The sequence below is a fragment of the Coregonus lavaretus genome, assembly GCF_964263955.1.
Source record: "Coregonus lavaretus genome assembly, contig: HAP1_SCAFFOLD_794, whole genome shotgun sequence".
Taxonomy (NCBI): Eukaryota; Metazoa; Chordata; class Actinopteri; order Salmoniformes; family Salmonidae; genus Coregonus; species Coregonus lavaretus.
The window spans coordinates 1-22,665 of NW_028161067.1; the positions used below are offsets into that span (position 1 = coordinate 1).

Below are 22,665 nucleotides of genomic sequence, written 5' to 3' on the forward strand. Positions count from 1 at the left end.
GTTTGGAAAGCTGGTCCCTCCCCATGAGCCCCATTGAGCATTCCGGGTTGTATAGAAACTGATGGGTAACCTGTTGGTCATCCCATACAACCTCCAATGGAACTGTGTATGGCTTTCTCATTATAGCCCCAGAAACCCCAGAGAAAGCTTGTGTTTTGGTAGTGAGTTGATATGTTGCTTGTACAGAAGACCATGTACATCCTGTATCAATCAGCATATTATGTTGTCTTCCTCCAATCGAACATGTCACTATCGGCTCTGAACCTGGTGGGAAAGTGTAAATGTTGGTGGTGGGATCCTTATGGGTTTCTGGGCAGCTTCATTGGTAATTGTGTTCATCACCCAGCCATGACATGCTGGGCAGGAAGGCAGCGTTAGGCACTGCTGGGTCTTGTTTTCGGTTCTACTGTTGTGGTGGTTGGTGCTGCTGGACTGGCATTCCTCCTCCTTGCCAGTTTCCCCATCCTTGTTGGTATCTCGGTGCTTGTCTTCTGGACTGTCCCATGTAACCCCTCCCTCTTTGTTGTCCCTGTCTTGGGAGATAACAGTGTCTTGCCAGGTGGCCATGCATCCCACAGTTAAAACACCCTTGGTCAGCGTATCTAGGGGTGTATCCCTGTTGTCGTGGTGGTATATAGGATTGCTGGTATGCGGGTGCACCATATCCAGGAGGACCAGAAGGTGCCATCATTTCCGTCATTGCCTGTATTACAGCAGTAACTGCAGCAGTAGTATCATTTCCGGGTGCAGGAGTGGTAGGATTAGATGTTGGGGTACTGGTTACCACCATTTGTTTTCCCGGCTTGTCCTCTGTCAGTTGCTTCTTCAGAACCTTTTTCTGAAGTTGTTTGAGTTCATCCTCTTCCTTTCGCTTACCCTCTCTCCATCGTTCCACATGGTGTTGTGCTATCTCGGTAAATTCCGGAATTGATTTTGCGGTGATTGCCACAACTTTTTCACATTCAGCTCGAGCCTGATCCGGGAGTCCCCCCAAGCAGTTTGTCAGGAAGAGGTGCTTCATGGTGTCTTTTCCTGGTTCTTCATTCCATGCTTGCCTCCAGAGGCACTTAGCCCTCTTCATGTATGCTGGTATGGTTTCATCGTCATTCAATATCAGAGTTCTCATCAGTTCGGGTCTGGCCTGGGTAGGATACTTCCTCCTTATGACATTCCATACGTCACTGCGGTGGGGGTCAAATCTTGTAGCCGACCACACTTGCCCTCTCAGTCCCCCAGAGGTCATTATCTCTCTGCATTCCTGGTCTCCCATACACCTGTTCATTACAGTAACCATATCACCTATGGTGAGTTCATCCGCTGCTGTGAGACTCTCAAAAGACTTCACCCATCTGTGTCCAGATTCATCAGGTTGGGGGAGACTGTCCACCAGTGTCTGTATGTCTCTGTGAGACCATGGCTTGTAAACTGAGACCCCCCCTGGGGTCTCCCTCAACGGGTACTGCCCCCCTTTGTGTCCTTCTCTGGACTGGGCCCTGGCTCGGGTATGGTATGCAGGTCCATCATTGTTGTCCCATATGTCTCCATCAAAAGCTCCACATATTAGTTTTTGTTGTTTCCCTCTTTCCTCCTCACTCTCTTCCCCATCTCTGAGGTCAATACAGTGTCCCCTTACTGGTGAGCGTTCACTTTCACTTCCGTTCTTGTTCGCTTTGAGCTCCATTTTTTACTTTTGCAATTGTGCTTCCTGGTGTCGTACTTCCTCTTTTATCATCTTCAACTCTTCCAGTCGTTCTTCATCTCTCTGTCTCTCAAGTCTCTCCCTCCTTTCCCCTTCTTCAGCATCCTTGTTTCGTTGCCACTCCCCCTGGGCTAGACCACCTCTTACGTTTCCTCCAGTTAGGCTCATTCTCTCTTCCTTCTCACTCTCACCGTCACCGTAAATACTCCCTCCTCCTTCTGTTCCGCATCTGTTCCCCGTCTCTCCCTCAATTCTACTCAGTTCAAACACTCCTTTTTCTAGCGCTCTTGCAGCTTTTAGAAGTACATCCACTTCTCCCCTTCTGTCAGTCATATCGCTCTTTCTGACCCACACTCCTTCTTCCCCCTCATCTGTCCTTTGTTGATAGTGGACTTTTCCCGCTATATCCAGAACCGGAGCCATTGTTTTTGGGTGGTCTTCATATGGTGGTGGCGCTGTTGGTAAGGGTGGGTATAAACGGGTCCTTTCCTTTTGTCCTGTTTTCTCCGCACACAGTTTCTTCAATTTTCCAAGCATTGCTAGGCCAATCCTCTCCTTTAGCTTTGCTTTCTCCATTGCGTCTTTAATTTTGCCACTGCGGGGCTCTCCTTCACTTTTCCATTCGCCTTCTGCTTTCTGGGTTTTCCGTTTCAACGTCTCCAGTATTCTCCCTGGTTCGCCTTCTACAGGCACTCCATCGGGGGACAGTATACAACCATCGTCTATCCATTCTCTATAAAGTTTTTCTCCTCGCCTGCTCCATTCTTTTCCATCTTTTCCTCCGTTTGTTTCAAGTGTGGATTTTAGAGCCTTCAATATTCTTTCCGCTTCTCCGCTGGTAGTCATGTTTTTTTCGTTTTAATTTGTAATATTCGTCCGCTATTTAGTTATTTAAAGTACATCTATCTATTATTCCCACCTAATTAGTTAAACTCGGCGCCAGGTTATTTCAACCTTAATTGTTTGAAAGCAGTATTCTTACAGTGCCACACATCAAATGGTAAATTGAAGGAATAAACCCAATTGTTTCAATTATTTAACCAATGTGGCGATACATCAAATTAAACGCCACACATCAATTGGTAAATTGAACGAATAAACCCAAGTTTTTCAATAATTTAACCAATGTGGTGATACATCAAATTAAACGCCACACATCAATTGGTAAATTGAACGAATAAACCCAAGTTTTTCAATTATTTAACCAATGGTTGATACATCAAATTAAACGCCACACCAAATCACTTCAATTTACTTATTTAAAAGCAGTATTACGCTATGTCAAACATCAAATGTTATATTTCAAATATATCAGTTCAAACGTTTTAGTTCAGTCACACTCATTCATCACTTTTCATTTCATGTTTTCGATTGTTACTGACGGGTTATATGGTTTGAGTAAACACAAATCCAACATTTATTCCCAAATTATACCGTTTGGACAGCCACAAACGTCTTTTGATTCCCAATTTGTTTTCTATCAAGGTATACAGGTTTATCATTCACACTTTCATGCATACGACAACACTCGCACTGTCTAACTTTTATAGTACCTCCTATGGGTGTCTTTTGTTAACGTTTGCACACTTTAAACTTTATTTCCTAATTGTAATTCTCATCATTTACTGTTTTAAAATATTCTTTGTATTCACAGTCAAAAATGGTACACAGTTAAACGTAGTATACAGTTATCACACAGCAAAAATAGTACACAGTTATCGCACTCACTCACAATACACAGTCATAATCCTATCATACAGTCAAATATGTCACACAGTCATAAATGACACACTTATATTCCACACACAATCTATTTGGGCACACAGCCGCGTCTATTTTATTCAAAACACTGTGCTGAACCTAGCCGCAACCCTTAGTTACGGACCTTGCCAGTCACCAGTATTATCAAAAATTTCCCGAACCTAGCCGTATCTCAGTTACGGACCTTGCCGGTATAATTCTTCGAACCTTAGTCGTACTGTCGTAGTTACGAACCTTGCCGATAGCAATTATTTAAACCAATTATTCCCTATATCTTCCGAACCTTAGCCGTATTGTCGCAATTACGGACCTTGCCGGTAGATGTCAGTATTGTCTCCTGAACCTAGCCGTATCTCACGGACCTTGCCGGTAGAACCAATACTCTCTGGTACCATGGTTTAAACATCACATTTACTAAAGGCTTGCATGTCACAATATTGTGCTTATCTACTCATAATAGTTTCATAATTGAGTTCACTTACATCAGACAGGTGTTTCACAAAATTAATTTGGATAAAGCCAATGTGCAGATCTTTAGTTATTTAACAATAGGTATCTGCTTACCTTTTTAGAAGCCCGGGCAGTTTGTGAAACACACGGTTCGATGAAAGAGGTGACCAAATGGGCCGGACAGTATCCAGCGAAGTCCCTTCTACCAGATCACGTCGGGGTCACCAATTGTCAAAGTCGCGTCAATTCAAATCTGGTATTAGGAACAAAAGAGGTCAACACGACTTCTAAGATATACTAGTTATTTTAATTAATGCAAAAAACTTCAATGGTAAATATGATGTTTCGTATATACGGACTCTTTGAAATACCTCGCAGGGCACTTCAGAGAACTAAAACATTGTTTCAGATCCAATACTCAAATACTCTGACAGAGAAAGTTTCCCACTTCTCTGCTGGCCAATTAGAGTAAAGGAATGAGTGTGGTTTTAACTTTACTCAGCCAATCCGTTGGTTCAGGTGTTGGTCCCATCTCCTCGGCGCCATTTGTTGCACACTTCAGCCAGGCACAAGTTTATCATAACAACCTGTCATAGTGAGAAGAGCCAGCTCCCTTAGACCTCATTCCTACGTCCAAGGAAGGTTCACAGATCACAAAGAACCAGCATAGTCTAGCATTTGGAGAAACAATCCTTATCTCATTTTACCCCCTAAAACAGCTCTTCACATCAATCACAGCCTGCCAGGTGTCACAACCTACATTAGCCCAGTCAAGAATGCATTCTTTCTAAGTTAGTCATCCCATCAATTTAGGAGAATAATAAATCCCCAATAAACGCCAGGGTTGTAGGTTCGATTCCCACGGGGGGTATGAAAAAAAAAAAAGTAACGTATGCACTAACTGTAAGTCGCTCTGGATAAGAGCGTCTGCTAAATGACTTAAACATGTTAAATGTAGAGGGCCCCGTAAACAGTTCCACAAACGTCAGCATGAGTGCTCTGACTGTGGAAGCACTAATCACTGGACCAAAGCTCACTGTCAGATGCACCAGCTGTGCGTCAAGTGCTTTTCTCCGGGCCACATGAGCTTTGACTGTAGTGAGGCTGGGCAGCGACAGAACCCTGGATGTGGACAGACTGGCAGGTCTCAGGAAAACTAGAAAGCCTCCGTTCTGAGGAGGGCAATGTGGGGCATTCTTATTTTTCCTCCACTGATGATGATATCCAATCTGTTTATTCTTACTTTTGTGAGTCAGTACCCAAGAACAACACAGTCATTTTTCAGAACACAATGAGAATTACTCAGAATGACAGTTTGTTTTACACCACTGTGCTAGTACAGGATAAAGTTGAGCTGAAGGGGATGTTAGATAGTGGGTCCATGGCTACTACTCTGCGCGCAGATATTGTACCTCGGTTGAGGGAGGCAGGAGTGGTAGAGGGGAACTTTCTAGCTCCTTCAGACATCATCCTGGTGGGTTGTGGTGGGAACAAACTAGCCCAGTGGGCATGTGACTTAAAAATTCAACTTTATGGCTTCTGTTATGTAGTCCCAGTGCTTATTGTTGATGGGCAGGTTGATTAACTCATTGTGGGAACTAATGTGTTGAAGTCTCTGATTAGACAGTGAGTTTCTATGTGCTCACGCAGGTGCCCGAGAGCTGTGGCTGCACCAAGGGCTAAGCTATTGTGTGTTGTCTCTTCGTGTACAGGTATGTCATTTATTTTGTCAGAATTATGTTGTATATCATTTTACTTGTATTGTATAGTGTGTTGTTAGGCACTGAATGTGTCCCCTGTCGGTCTGTCCCCCTGTCGGTCTGTCACCTGTTTTTCTGTCTGTGTCCCAGGAGCCAGAGTAAATGCCAAAGACAACAAGTGGCTCACTCCTCTGCACCGGGCCGTGGCTTCCTGCAGTGAGGTACGTGTACTGATACTGTCAGCCCTCACACACACTCCTGTGCATATGTGTTTGACTGTTAAGTGTGTTGTGATTTTTAAATGCACTTTAAACAAAGTTGAACATGATTTGAACTGTGTTCCTGTAGGAGGCTGTCCAGGTGTTATTGAAACACTCTACTGACGTGAACGCCAGGGACAAGAACTGGCAAACGCCGCTCCACATCGCTGCGGCCAATAAGGCAGTCCGCTGTGCCGAGGCCCTGGTCCCTCTCCTCAGCAACGTGAACGTGTCAGACCGGGCCGGGCGCACGGCGCTGCACCATGCAGCCTTCAGTGGACACCAGGAGGTTAGCAATTAGCATGGACATGATTACACACTGTAGTCTACACTTTATACCTGTCCTATCCCCACGTTGAGCTTACTGTGCATCCGATTACTTATATTGGTTGAATGTAGGGCTGTGACGGTAATTGGATAACCGTGACATTGACGGTTTTGGATGAAGAACGCCATGAAAATAAAATAACCGTCAAAACCAAGTATGATTTTCTCTCCATAAAATGTTTTATCACCTTTTATTTTAATGTAGATATACTTTATCCATAGCGGGAGTGTTAACTCTTGATTATATGGTATTGTTTTGCTGACTTAGTTGGAGGAGATATAGACAGTTTAATAGATGGACTATCTTTTGATGCACCGCAATCACCAAATCTGCTCTATGTGCGAATAGGAGAGAATCTTTGAAGGTCAATTCAGGTTAATTGAAGAGGGGGGGTAAGGTGAAAAGTGGGGACCGGGGGTAACTATAGTACCTCTAGATCTATAGCCTACAGGCTGGGGGTGGGTGGGTAGCCTCTGACCTCTGACCTTCAGCTCTGACCTTTTTCATTGTTACAGTAGATCAGAGGAGTGAGGTGAAAAAGATGGCTCTCATTGCAAAAAAAAACCCATAACAACCTGTTTGGGCACATTTCAGTTTCACACCTAACGACGATGGAGAACCAGATGACTTGGCCAGCCTGTTTGCAGAATATGCGCCAAACCCATAGGCTACCTACTAAGAATTCCAGCACCACAAACGGGACACCGATAAGTGGCGAGCACTGCCAGACACTGGAACTCGTTATTTAGTCATAGGAATGGTGCCTTTACGAACGGTGGAGAAACCCGCCTTCAAATAAATGCTCTGGAAATTTGACAGACTATACGAGTTACCGGGGAGAAAGTATTTGTCTCAAACAGCGGTCCCTACCTTGTTCAACAAGGTGAAGGGGGAGGTTCAGACAGAGCTAAAGGACGTAGATTTGTTTATTTTTGCACTGAATACGGACATGTGGTCAAGTGTAAATATGACTCCTTACATGAACCTAACAGTGCACTATCTGACGAAAGACTGGACACTGAAATCCAACTGTTTGGAAACAACCTACATTCCGGAATACCACACAGCCGACAAACTCTCCGAAGCCCTGCGTTCGGAATTCCTTGACTGGGCCCTTGATGAAAATCTAATGTCCTGTATCGCCACAGACAACAGGGCCAACATTGTGGCTGAAGTGAGGCAACTGAACTGGCCTTGGCTAAATTGCTTTGGCCACAATCTCCATCTCGCTGTCACCATCAATGTGAAGCTAGAGCACAGGCCGTGTTCTAGGCCTATGTAGAACTCTGGTGGGCACTTTTTAGCAGAGCTGGCGATTTAACAGGGGGACCTAGTAAGGCCCAGACCGAGCTGAACCTCCCAATTCACAACCTCATTCTTGTGAGAAATTAAGTTTTAATAACTAAGCTGTAATAACCATTTATAGGCTATTCAATATTAAAAGAATAAGCTATGCAAAATGATTGTTCATGAATAATTGTAATTCAGATGCCCGAGCAAATAAACAAACAAAATAGGCTAGTTTCCTTGAATCACTTAATGTTGCATTACCATAGGCCCATTGTTTTATTTAGCCAATCATACTCGAATTAAACCACTGATTATAATGAGTTAATAATGAGAATATAGAACATATTCTGGGAATCCTACATGTTACGTGTGTATACTATACCAGAAAGCATGATCATTAGCTTCTTCTGGATTGTTTTAAATCGCGTAGCCTGTCGGAAGGCAGCGGGTGCGGCGAATAGGCTTCCAAATAGATGACTGTTGAGTTGTGAATGTCAGTGAAAGAGAGGCTCAACCAGGCATATCGCAATTTTTCAAAATACAATGGAGGGAAAACAGTTTGGAAAGCAATTGGCTTATTGCTTCAAAGAGAAGAAGATGAAAATACTAATGTCTTTTTAATGATCAAAATCCTCAACTTAATTGAGGGAACAGTATCATTGGCATCGGCTATATCCCTGGTGAGTGTGCATATTCACTGTCTTTATCACTGGGTCAGTGCCACTTGAAAGTCGTGTTGAAAAATATTCTGCTAATCTCTCTAGTCATATAAAGTGTAGTAGAATTGCGTGATTTTAAAATAATAAAAGGCCACATTTTTCCAGTGAAAAGAAACCTACTCCACCACCCGCTGCATTGAACAGCCTGTGATTGAGTTATATTATTAGCCTAAATTATGACTATCCAATTTACTAATCACATTAGGAATAGTCAGCTATTTTACATAAGTTCCGAGCTGGTCATGGGTGCACTTCAGCCACGCTCAAGGTCCTAAACGATATTATAACCGCGATTGATAATAGACAGTACTGTGCAGCCGTCTTCATCGACCTGGCCAAGGCTTTCGACTCTGTCAACCACCGCATTCTTATTGGCAGACTAAATAGCCTTGGTTTCTCAAATGACTGCCTCGCCTGGTTCACCAACTACTTCTCAGATAGAGTTCAGTGTGTCAAATCGGAGGGCCTGTTGTCTGGACCTATGGCAGTCTCTATGGGGGTGCCACAGGGTTCAATTCTTGGGCCGACACTTTTCTCCTTGTATATCAATGATGTCGCTCTTGCTGCTGGTGACTCTCAGATCCACCTCTACGCAGACGACACCATTTTGTATACATCTGGCCCTTCATTGGACACTGTGTTAACAAACCTCCAAACGAGCTTCAATGCCATACAACACTCCTTCAGTAGCCTCCAACTGCTCTTAAACACTAGTAAAACTAAATGTATGCTTTTCAATCGAACGCTGCTGGCAGCCGCCCACCCGACTAGAATCACCACTCTCGACGGGTCTGACCTAGAGTATGTGGACAACTACAAATACCTAGGTGTCTGGTTAGACTGTAAACTCTCCTTCCAGACTCACATAAAGAATCTCCAATCCAAAGTTAAATCTAGAATCGGCTATCTATTTCGCAACAAAGCCTCCTTCACTCATGCTGCCAAACATGCCCTCGTAAAACGGACTATCCTACCGATCCTTGACTTCGGCGATGTCATTTACAAAATAGCCTCCAACACTCTACTCAGCAAACTGGATGTAGTCTATCACAGTGCCATCCGTTTTGTCTCCAAAGCCCCATACACTACCCACCACTGTGACCTGTACGCTCTTGTTGGCTGGTCCTCACTACATGTTTGTCGTCAAACCCACTGGCTCCAGGCCATCTATAAATCACTGCTAGGCAAATCCCTGCCTTATCTTAGCTCATTGGTCACCATAGCAGCACCCACCCGTAGTCTGCGCTCCAGCAGGTATATCTCACTGGTCATTCCCAAAGCCAACACCTCCTTTGGCCGCCATTCCTTCCAGTTCTCTGCTGCCAATGACTGGAACGAATTGCAAAAATCTCTGAAGCTGGAGACTCTTATCTCCCTCACTAACTTTAAGCATCAGTTGTCAGAGCACCTTACCGATCACTGCACCTGTACACAGCCCATCTGAAATTAGGCCACCCAACTACCTCATCCCTATATTGTTATTTATTTTGCTCTTTTGCACCCCGGTATCTCTATTTGCACATAATCTCTTGCACATCTAGCATTCCAGTGTTAATACTATTGTAATTATTTTGCACTATAGCCTATTTATTGCCTTACCTCCATAACTTGCTACATTTGCACACACTGTATATATATTTTCTGTTGTATTTTTGACTTTATGTTTTTTTACCCCATATGTAACTCTGTGTTGTTTTTATCGCACTGCTTTGCTTTATCTTGGCCAGGTCGCAGTTGTAAATGAGAACTTGTTCTCAACTGGCTTACCTGGTTAAATAAAGGTGAAAACAAAAAACAAAACAAAAATATGTTTGCAAATGTGATGATGCATGGAATGCTTGATATTTTTCATGGAGAAAATTAGCTTCCCCAAAATTGAGAGCAAGACTGGCCTAAACGCGCTAATGTTTTCCTTTGCTAATGTCCGTCCCGCCCCCCTGTCAGCTGTCAGTTTTGTCGATGACCACGTACATAAGACACGCCAATCACCGACACCTGAAGTTCCATGACCATCACAGCCCTAGTTGTATGCTTGAGTTTGTTCAGAGGAGGCTTTGAATAAAATCCGATCTGAGTGTGAAATGCCTTACTGAGGGTAAATGGAAGCTCCTCTTGTGCCCGGCTCAGCCTTATACGGTTTAAGGTACTTTACCGTATCCATTTCAGTAAGGCCAGATTGTCCAAATTCTACCCAAATATTGATGGTACATGTGACAGGTGTAAAAGCTCCTTGGTGGACTTGACCCACATGTTCTGGTCCTGTCCCCGTCTGGCAGATTATTTGTCCACTATTTAAAACCCTTTCTGAAGCATTTGATATAAAGTTGCAGCCTAGTGCAGAAATTGCTATTTTTGGAGTACCAAACAACAATCCTTCTCTGACCAATAGACAGCTAGATGCCATTGCCTTTGCCTCCCTGTTAGCCCGCAGAAGGATTTTATTGGATTGGAAATCTATCAATCCTCCCTTAGCCTCTCTTTGGCTCGAAGATCTGAAGCTGTTCCTAAAATGAGAAAAAATGAAGTTACCATTCGAGGGTCAACCAACTCATTTTATTCCTCCTGGGACCCGATGATATCCTATTTTGAACAGCTCCAAACACTTCCTCCAAATTTGTACTCTTGGCCCCACCTTGAGATTACTGCTATATAGGCCTATAAAATCACTTAATCACCTGAAATTGTTAGGCTATTACATTTTTGCTTGAAGTAACGTTGTTGTATACTTTTGTTTTGTTTTCTGACATGTAAGTCAATTACTTTCCCTTTCTTTTTAAATGTGTTTGGAGGCATTCTGGGGAGAGGGGGAGGTCAAAGGGGGACTAAAAGGGGAGAAATGTACCATGTCTTTACATGTTATCTTTCATTCATTGTGAATACAAAATATATTTTTTAAAGGGGAGGCTTTGAAGCCAGATTTAGCGGATTTTGCTGTTTAGTTTTCCTCAACCTGTGTTTTGTTTCGCTCTCCTCTCCCTGTTAGATGGTGAGGCTGCTTCTCTCCAGAGGAGCCAACATTAATGCCTTTGACAAGAAGGATCGCCGAGCAATCCACTGGGCTGCTTACATGGGTGATGAGTTTACCACATCATTTACATTCTGACTAATGTCCTTTATACCAATGAATGAATGAATGAATGGACTGTGTGTTAGTCTCACAGCTCAGCTGTATGAGCCACGTCTAGTGTGTTATTATGTCAGAATCATGTACTTAGTAGGTTGATTAGATGTTTTCAGTTGTACTAACATGATGTAGGTGTTGCTTATGGTGCTGTGTACCACTGTAAACTAATCTATCTCTCCCTCTCTCTGCCTATCTCTCTGTGTTTGTATCTCTGTTTCTCTCTTAACCCCCTTACTATCTCCCTCCCCTTCTCTCTCTCTCTCTCTCTCTCTCTCTCTCTCTCTCTCTCTCTCTCTCTCTCTCTCTCTCTCTCTCTCTCTCTCTCTCTCTCTCTCTCTCTCTCTCTCTCTCTCTCTCTCTCTCTCTCTCTCTCTCTCTCTCTATTTATCCCTCCCCCTCTCTCTCTACCATAGGGCACATTGAGGTGGTGAAACTTCTGGCCTCTCATGGATCAGAGGTGTCCTGTAAAGACAAGAAGGCCTACACCCCTCTCCACTCTGCAGCCTCCAGTGGAATGATCAGTGTGGTCAAGTACCTCCTGGACCTTGGAGTGGATGTGAGTCAACACGCATTCAAATGTGTAGTCACTGTTCAATTACAACTCAATGAAAATACAGAGCTCTAGTGGGTTGGCGAATGATTTCCTTTCAAGTAATGAAGAGATGGAGGTTGGAGCCAGTGTTTTGGACCAGGGGGTTTTCAGAACCAAGTAATGAAGAGATGAAGGTTGGAGCCAGTGTTTTGGGCCAGGGGGTTTTCAGAACCAAGTGACCTGATCAGGAATGTATTGTTTTGTTCCCCCCCCCCCCCCTCTCTCTCTCCACTCTTTTCCCTCCCTTGCTCCCTCCAGATAAATGAGCCCAATGGTTACGGTAACACCCCCCTCCACGTGGCATGCTACAACGGGCAGGACGTGGTGGTGAATGAGCTGATCGAGTGCGGCGCCAACGTGAACCAGGTGAACGAGAAGGGTTTCGCCCCACTCCACTTCACGGCCGCCTTGCGCCATGGGGCGCTCTGCTTGGAGCTGCTGGTGGGCAACGGGGCCCTCGTCAACATCAAGGTGAGGAGACCGGATGACCAACACTGTGTCTGAACTAAATAACACCCTATTCCCTATGTAGTGCACTACTTTTGACCAGGGGCCCATAGAGCAAGGAGCCGTGGTGGCACTGCCTGTGTCCCAAATGGCACCCTGTTCCCTTTATAAGTACACTACTTTGGTTCAAAAAGTAGTTCACTATGAAGAGAATAGGGTGCCATTTGGGACGCACACACTGACGCAGCACATGGCTTAGTATTTGGCCCTGGTCTACATTCAAATACCAATGGAATAGGCCTAACAATGCAAACTAAATGCAATCAAGCGCTCCTCCAATACGTGTTTGATTTTGCCTGTGGTCAGCAGCACAGACTGCCGTGTGAACCATCTTTGTCTTTCTATCTGCAGAGTAAAGATGGAAAGACCCCCCTCCACATGACGGCCATCCACGGACGCTTCTCCAGATCTCAAGCCATCATCCAGAATGGTGAGTCGCTGTGAATGCTCTCAACTGAATATATATGAACCAGTAGGCTCTTCAGCATTGTCTTTAGTCTTCAAACCATGATTCACTGGCACAGAGCAATGTTACTTGCAATGTGGTTGAACATAATGCTTCATGATGCCTCTTGGGTCAAGTGGTTGACGTGTGTGTGTGTGTGTGTGTGTTCTGTAGGTGCTGAGATCGACTGTGAAGATAAGAATGGAAACACACCCCTGCACATCTCTGCTCGCTACGGCCACGAGTTACTCATCAATACACTCATCACGAACGGAGCTGACACAGCCAAGTGAGAACACACACAGTTTCCAGCAATAATGCAACATGCATCTGCAATTCTGTCATTGACCGAATAGCCGCTTGGAGACTATGCTCAACACATTGTGGTGTGTGGGGGGTTGATAGACAGGGCATTGCAGCATGCTGATGTGTTGATCTGCTGTGGGGTTTAATGAGGACTGTGATGTGGTGCTGTTTCCAATCTTAGCTGAATGAACTGTAAGTCGCTCTGGATAAGAGTGTCTGCTTAAAGTCTAAAATGTAAAAATGTGTTGCAGGCGAGGCGTCCATGGGATGTTCCCCCTCCACCTGGCTGCTCTCAGTGGGTTCTCTGACTGCTGTCGGAAGCTCCTCTCATCAGGCTTTGATATAGACACCCCTGACGACTTTGGAAGGACCTGTTTACATGCTGCAGCAGCTGGAGGGTGAGTGGACTGGTCCAGGCTTTACACCAAGGAATATTTAGTTCATGAACTGGAAAGCCACCAGAAAGAACAAACACATATTCACACTCTTACATTTCACATGGTTTAGCAGTATTGTTTAGAGTTATTTAAAAAATCGTATAGATCATTAGTGCGGTATCATTTCTGTATAATGTGGTTCCATGCCATGGTGGTATTGACTTGAGCTCTGGTCTAAATTGTCTTTATATCTTCTTGAAAGAGAAGCCTGCAAACTGCTCTTGCTAGTATCACTTTTTATTATTGCTTTTAGTAGCATTATAAAAACAGTGATACTAGCAAGAGCAGTGTACGGGTTTCTCTTTTCTTTCAGGTTCTCATTGTTACCATCCACCTGATAGCTCAGATGAACGAGAGCCTTTCTGAACTTGATATCTTGTTACCATCCACCTGATAGCTCAGATGTACGAGAGCCTTTCTGAACTTGATATCTTTTTACCATCCACCTGATAGCTCAGATGAACGAGAGCCTTTCTGAACTTGATATCTTGTTACCGTCCACCTGATAGCTCAGATGAACGAGAGCCTTTCTGAACTTGATATCTTGTTACCATCCACCTGATAGCTCAGATGTACGAGAGCCTTTCTGAACTTGATATCTTGTTACCATCCACCTGATAGCTCAGATGTACGAGAGCCTTTCTGAACTTGATATCTTGTTACCATCCACCTGATAGCTCAGATGTACGATAGCCTTTCTGAACTTGATATCTTGTTACCATCCACCTGATAGCTCAGATGTACGAGAGCCTTTCTAGACTTGATATCTTGTTACCATCCACCTGATAGCTCAGATGTACGAGAGCCTTTCTGAGCTTGATATCTTGTTACCATCCACCTGATAGCTCAGATGTACGAGAGCCTTTCTGAACTTGATATCTTTTTACCATCCACCTGATAGCTCAGATGAACGAGAGCCTTTCTGAACTTGATATCTTGTTACCGTCCACCTGATAGCTCAGATGAACGAGAGCCTTTCTGAACTTGATATCTTGTTACCATCCACCTGATAGCTCAGATGTACGAGAGCCTTTCTGAACTAGATATCTTGTTACCATCCACCTGATAGCTCAGATGTACGAGAGCCTTTCTGAACTTGATATCTTGTTACCATCCACCTGATAGCTCAGATGTACGAGAGCCTTTCTGAACTTGATATCTTGTTACCATCCACCTGATAGCTCAGATGTACGAGAGCCTTTCTGAACTTGATATCTTGTTACCATCCACCTGATAGCTCAGATGTACGAGAGCCTTTCTGAACTTGATATCTTGTTACCAGGAACCTGGACTGTCTGAATCTGCTGCTCAACACAGGGGCAGACTTCAACAGAAAGGACAGCTTCGGAAGGTCTGTCTGTGGCATCAAATAACTTTCATATGTGATCTTTATGATAATGGGGAATATAGTATAGGGGCATATAGGAATTATTATGGGAAAGATTGGGCGGCAGGTAGCCTAGCGGTTAAGAGCGTTGGGTCAGTAACCGAAAGGTTGCTGGTTCGAATCCCCTAGCCGACTAGGTGAAAAATCTATGTGCCCTGCAGAAAGGCACTTAACCCTAATTGCTCCTGTAAGTCGCACTGGATAAGAGTGTCTGCTAAATGTAAAATGTAAATGTTTTACAGCTCCAATAAGCTGTTTCTGTTGTTGATGTTGAATGGTTTCTGTGCGTTCTTCTAGGAGTCCTCTGCATTATGCGGCAGCCAATTGTAACTACCAGTGTCTGTTTGCCTTGGTGGGGTCTGGGGCCAGTGTGAACGATCTGGATAAAAGGGGTTGCACCCCGCTCCACTACGCTGCTGCCTCCGACACAGACGGAAAGTACGTCTCACACCTCTCTTACTGTTGTGTGTGTTGTGGTGCCATGACCTTTCACATTTCACTGTAGTCTGGAGAGTATGTTGTGGTGCCATGACCTTTCACATTTCACTGTAGTCTGGAGAGTATGTTGTGGTGCCATGACCTTTCACATTTCATTGTAGTCTGGAGAGTATGTTGTGGTGCCATGACCTTTCACATTTCACTGTAGTCTGGAGAGTATGTTGTGGTGCCATGACCTTTCACATTTCATTGTAGTCTAGAGTATGTTGTTGGCCGTGTTTGAATGCATACTAGTGTTAAAATCTGCAGTGTGAAAGCTTGGCCACGTCTCCTTTGGGAAAGTGTCTCTGCTTGCTTATCTGTCTGTCTTGATGTTGGTATAATGATTAGTGAACTCTTGACCTCTGACCTCTAGGTGTCTGGAATATTTGCTGTGAAACGACGCTAACCCAGGGATCAGGGACAATCAGGGCTACAACGCAGTCCATTACGCGTCTGCGTAACAGGAAGTGGCGTTTCCTACCGAAAATGCATAAGTTTCCAAAGATCATGATTAAGGTAGGGTGCTCTGTGTTTTGAGATTACCTCTGTAAGGCAGGGCTGAAATTTACCCTACAGATTCACTACACCCCTATTGTCTCTCAGCATTAGAACAATACTGTTGTCATTGTCTTTAGGAGGTTGAGTGAGGACGCTGTAATTCAATCCTAATACACATGGGAGAGAGTCAATGGCTATGTCCCAAATGGCACCCTATTCCCTATATAGTGCACTACTTTTTACCAGCGCTCTATGGGCCCTTTTCAAAAGTAGTGCCTTATGTAGCGAATAGGGTGCCTTTTGGGATGCACACTCTGTATTTTACACAGGCTCAGTTGTCCTGATGTGTTTTGTCAACAGCTGTTCAAGACAAAAGGGGAACCGAAGAGCCACCCTAAACAGGATGCACTGCCTACCAAACGTCTCAGAGAGACTCATATTTCTCAGGGTAAGTGATAAGCATCGATAATGTCATATTGATGTATCACCCTATGACAAGCTTGTTAAAACAGTGACAACAGATACAGGCAGACGGACGGGCAGGCAGACAGACAGACAGACAGGCAGGCAGGCAGGCAGGCAGGCAGGCAGGCAGACGGACAGGCAGGCAGACGGACAGACACAAACACACACATTCATTTTCTGATTATGAAATGTTCTTATGACAGATGCTGAGTGTGAGGTTCCAGAGGTTCCATCCACTTCCCCTCCCAAGGAGGACCTGACAACCACACCGGCCCCTGCTCCCCAGGAGTCCCAGTCCCGTAAACGCCCACTCATAGTCAGGGTGTTACACGCTCTCTCCAGAGCCATCTCCAAACCATTCAGAGGAGCTTCTGGGAAGAAGAATTAGCCAAATGCCTGATTTTATTAATATTATATTTTAATCAGAGCCTTTATTTAATAAAACATTACTGCATTGATTTCTGTCTATAGTAGTCTTCATGTATGTGCAAGATAACGGTAAAGTACTTCAAACCACATAGTCAAAAGTATTCATAGTGAAGTACCGTTTATGATTATTGATTGTGGAAATACACATAATACAGAAAAGTTGTTGTCACATACAAAGACAGACATAAAGGAGAACTCCGTAGACCAGTCACATTCTCAAGCCATAACTAAATCCATGAATGGATCTCCTATAAGATGACAGGAGAACATTTGTAACACTTTCTATGAATCCAGGCTCTGTCGCAGCCGGCCGCGACCGGGAGACTCATGGGCGACGCACAATTGGCCCAGCGTCGTCCAGGGTAGGGGAGGGAATGGCCGGCAGGGATGTAGCTCAGTTGATAGAGCATGGCGTTTGCAAGCAAAACCTCAAGACTTCCTTAGTATTTGATTTTGTGCACCAGCTGTTGTTTACAAATATACACAGACCGCCACCCCTTGTCTTACCGGAGTCAGCCGCTCTTTCCTGCCGATGTAGCGTATATCCCGTCAGCTGTATGTTGTCCATGTCGTCCTTCAGCCACGACTTGGTGAAACATAAGATATTACAGTTTTTAATGTCCCGTTGGTAGGATAACCGTAATCGTAGGTCTTCTAATTTATTTTCAAATGATTGAACATTGGCTAATAGGATTGATTGAAGAGGCAGTTTACTTGCTCGCCGTCGGATTCTTACAAGGCACCCTGACCTACGTCCACGATATCTCCGTCTCTTTCTCCTGCGAATGACGGGGATTTGGTCCTTGTCGGGTGTCTGTAGGATATCCTTCGCGTCCGACTCGTTGAAGAAAAAATCTTCGTCCAATATGAGGTGAGTAATCGCTATCCTGATATCCAGAAGCTCTTTCTGGTTATAAGAGACGATGACAGAAACATTATGTACAGAATAAATTACAAATAACGCGAAAAAACACACATTATAGTACAATTGGTTAGAGGGCTGTAAAACGGCAGCCATCTTCTCCGGCGCCATCTCCCCAGATGCCTTTAAACAGCTTGGAAAATCACCCCCACAGCATGATGCTGCCACCCCCGTGCTTCACGGTTGGGAGGGTGATCTTCGACTTGCAAGCAACCCCCTTTTTCCTCCAAACATAACAATGGTCATTATGGCCAAACAGTTCTATTTTTGTTTCATCAGACCAGAGGACATTTCTCCAAAAAGTACGATCTTTGTCCCCATATGCAGTTGCAAACCGTAGTCTGGCTTTTCTTTGGCGGTTTTGGAGCAGTGGCTTCTTCCTTGCTGATTGACCTTTCAGTACCTTTTGTACCTGTTTCCTCCAGCATCTTCACAAGGTCCTTTACTGTTGTTCTGGGATTTATTTGCATTTTTCGCACCAAAGTACGTTCATCTCTAGGAGACAGAACGCGTCTCCTTCCTGAGCGGTATGACGGCTGCGTGGTCCCATGGTGTTTATACTTACGTACTATTGTTTGTACAGATGAACGTGGTACCTTCAGATGTTTGGAAATTGCTCCCAAGGATGAACCATACTTGTGTACGTCTACACATTTTTTTTTTGAGGTCTTGGCTGATTTCTTTTGATTTTCCCATGATGTCAAGCAAAGTGGCACAGAGTTTGAAGGTAGGCCTGGAAATATATCCACAGGTACACCTCCAATTCACTCAAACAATGTCAATTAGCCTATCAGAAGCGTCTAAAGCCATTTTCTGGAATTTTCCAAGCTGTTTAAAGGCACAATCAACTTAGTGTATGTAAACTTCTGACCAACTGGAATTGTGATACAGTGAATTATAAGTGAAATAATCAGTCTGTAAACAATTGTTGGAAAAATTACTTGTGTCATGCACAAATTAGATGTCCTAACCGACTTGCCAAAACTATAGTTTGTTAACATGACATTTGTGGAGTTGTTGAAAAACGAGTTTTAATGACTCCAACCTAAGTGTATGTCAACTTCCGACTTCAACTGTATGTCTCCTTTACTATGTGACTAGCTCTCAGCACGTCTCAGATATCACTGGGGTAATAGAATAGGACTACACTACAAAAAGACTGAAAAGGAAATTGAAAGTGATGTCAGACAGATGACAGGAGGGATATTGTAAAGACATCAGCTCTGGGATACAAAGTCTCATCTTCTCAGAACTGGAGTCATAATATTTCACTTTACTGCTGAGGGTGCAGAGTGTTAAACACACACACGGACGGGCGGACGGACGGACGGACGGGCGGACGGACGGCTATGATGACACACCAAATGATGACCACCAGTCAGAGACCACTATGATGACACAACAAATGATGACCACCAATCAGAGACCTCTAAAATGACACACCAAATGATGACCACCAATCACAGACCACTATGATGACACACCAAATGATGACCACCAATCAGAGACCACTATGATGACACACCAAATGATGACCACCAGTCAGACACCACTATGATGACACACCAAATGATGACCACCAATCAGAGACCACTATGATGACACACCAAATGATGACCACCAATCAGAGACCACTATGATGACACACCAAATGATGACCACCAATCAGAGACCACTATGATGACACACCAAATGATGACCACCAATCAGAGACCACTATGATGACACACCAAATGATGACCACCAATCAGAGACCACTATGATGACACACCAAATGATGACCACCAATCAGAGACCACTATGATGACACACCAAATGATGACCACCAATCAGAGACCACTATGATAACACACCAAATGCGTTTGATGGATCCTTTTTGTGTTCTTCTAATGCCTCTTAAGGGGACAGTAATCAAAATGTAACTGAAAGTAATCAGATTACATTACTGAGTTTGGGTAATCCAAAAGTTACGTTACTGATTACAATTTTGGACAGGCAACAAGTAACTGACATCATCTTCTGCACATCTATCACTCCAGTGTTAATACTAAATTGTAATTATTTTGCACTATGGCCTATTTATTGCCTTACCTCCATAACTTACTACATTTGCACACACTGTATATAGATTTTCTATTGTGTTATTGACTGTACATTTTGTTTATCCCATATGTAACTCTGTGTTGTTGTTGTTTTTATCGCACTGCTTTGCTTTATCTTGGCCAGGTCGCAGTTGTAAATGAGAACTTGTTCTCAACTGGCTTACCTGGTTAAATAAAGGTGAAATAAAACAAAAAAAAACTGTAACACACACTATATTACAAACAAACACGATGAAACACTGCCACCTAGTGCTCATTAAACAGTTTAGCGGTATGAACAGACGCACTCTTGAACCATTCTATTGTCTGGTATGGACTTTAATCTATGGATTAATCTAAAATCCAAAATCAATGTGTAATCTATGGATAAAGATCAAGTTTGAGTAAGATAGTATCTCTCTCTCTCTCTCTCTCTCTCTCTCTCTCTCTCTCTCTCTCTCTCTCTCTCTCTCTCTCACTCTCTCACTCTCTCTCTCTCCAGTCTATCTCTCTCCAGTCTATCTCTCTCCAGTCTCTAGAGAGAGAGAGAGAGAGAGACTGGAGAGATAGAGACTGGAGAGAGAGACAGAGAGAGAGAGAGAAAAAGAGAGAGAGAAAAATAGAGAGAGAGAGAGAGATGGCGAGAGAGAGAGAGAGAGAAAGAGAGAGAGAGAAAGAGAGAGAGAGATGGCGATTGAGAGAGAGAGAGAGAGAGAGAGAGAGAGAGAGAGAGAGAGAGGGAGAGGGAGAGAGAGAGAGAGAGAGAGAGAGAGAGATGGCAAGAGAGAGAGACTGGAGAGATAGAGACTGGAGAGAGAGACAGAGAGAGAGAGAGAAAAAGAGAGAGAGAAAAAGAGAGAGAGAGAGAGATGGCGAGAGAGAGAGAGAGAGAGAGAAAGAGAGAGAGAAAGAGAGAGAGAGATGGCGATTGAGAGAGAGAGAGAGAGAGAGAGAGAGAGAGAGAGAGAGAGGAGAGAGAGAGAGAGAGAGAGAGAGAGAGATACTATTCAAAAAATGTCAAATAGAGCAGCAGCTAATGAAAAAATGAGTTTTTAGAGTGAAGTACATCGGAAAAAAACCAAAAGAAAACTGCAAGACTGAATAAGAGACAAAACAAGCAACAAACAAAGAAGAAAGGCTTTTGAAAAAGTAACTATTTTTCATAAAACTGTACAGTTATCTTAGCTAGCTGAATTGTTTACCAGTTGCTAAGCAGTTGCTAGGGACTCTCCTGGAAGAAGCTAGCTAGCTAACAAAGAATATCTAGTTAACTGAAGAAAAGAAAGACAAAATAAGACAAAATAAGGACAGAAGACAAATGACATCAAAGTAAAACAGTCCTCTAAAAGACACAAGAGAGAATAATACAAGAAACAACGCTTCTATTGCAACATTGTGTGAAATTGTTTACCCACCAGACATCCAGACGGAGAAAGCTAAGAAAAGTTTCAAAGGTTTGATGATGGAACAGAACCATGAATGCCTGTTTGCAGATCTTACCAGTTGCAAAACAAGAGCAAATGTAATATTTAATACCAAACAAGGGCACATATGAAAAAGGGTTATTTGCAACAATTTCCCTTTCTCAAAAAAGAGAGGCATCAGCCAAGGATGTCAGATCAGCATTTTTGAAGAAGCTGACAAGAGCAACACGTATTAAACAGTAAACTTATATAATAATGGAACTGTATTGATACAAGGCAATGATTCAAGCCTCCAGGATTTTTAGAATATGTTTGCTACCCTAAAAGCAGAAGCTAAACTCATCTCAGAAACTGAGGAAAAAGTCAATGAGGGAGATGGAGAAAAGCAGGCCCCAACGGTCTCTGTGACACAGCAAGAAGCCCTCAGTGTCCCTCTACCTACCTCACCTGCAGCAGACAAAGCCAAGGACATGCCTACGACACCAAGAACACCTGCTATGCAATGTTTCCACAACACCCTCTCTCTAATTGAAGCAGAGGTCATATAATTCAAAGAGAGGGAGGAGGACACTGTCCAGAAACTAAAAGAAGAGATGAAACAGTTCAATCAGACAAATGATGACCTCAGAGACCATCTGAGCACAACAAGAAAGGAGCTAGAACAAAGAGAGAGGTACATTGAGACCCTCAACCAGCAGCTAGTCAATATGTCCTCTGCATCTAGAGAACATGTCCACCAGCCTGGTACAACACAAGCAGAACCTGAGACCAGCATGGCCTCCACCACACAGCCTGATGACACTGCACCCGCCTACCAGTCTGCTCCAGTCCAGATCAGCCAACCAGCATCCCACTCTGCTCTAGCCCAGGTCAGCCTACCTGCTTCCCAGTCTGCTCCAGCACAGTGTGCTCCAACCCAGGTCAGCCAACCAGCAAACCAGTCTGCTCCAACCCAGGTCAGCCAACCAGCCACCCAGTCTGCTCCAGCCCAGGTCAGCCAACCAGCCTCCCAGTCTGCTCCAGCCCAGGTCAGAATACCAGTCTCCCAGTCTGCTCCAGCCCAGGTCAGAATACCAGTCTCCCAGTCTGCTCCACCCAGACAGTCACCCACAACTGCAATCCTTATTGATTCAAATGGGAAGTTCTTAGTCCAGGAAAGATTATTCCCTAGACACCAGGTGTATAAGTTCTGGTGTCCTACAACTGAGAGTGCAATGCAGCTACTCAGTCAGACCAGGATTGACACCCCCGACAACGTCATCATCCACACTTCCCAGGAAAGTTGATCGAAAAAATAAATCAACAGATCACTGTGGACTGTGCCTCACTGCTCAACGGCTCACCACCCCACTCTGACATGT

At 44.0% G+C, this 22,665-nt stretch overlaps 1 protein-coding gene across 1 annotated transcript; it reads left to right on the top strand.

The window, feature by feature from the left end:
• Positions 1-5,560: 5,560 nt before the first annotated feature.
• LOC311121130 (uncharacterized protein) lies at positions 5,561-13,168 on the top strand (the record flags this gene model as incomplete). Its single annotated transcript, XM_084195657.1, has 8 exons — positions 5,561-5,622; positions 5,761-5,831; positions 5,959-6,159; positions 11,191-11,278; positions 11,745-11,887; positions 12,182-12,394; positions 12,782-12,860; positions 13,050-13,168. Coding segments are annotated over 8 exons (976 nt in total), but the record flags the coding sequence as incomplete, so codon positions are not given.
• Between the last annotated feature and the right edge of the window lie 9,497 nt (positions 13,169-22,665).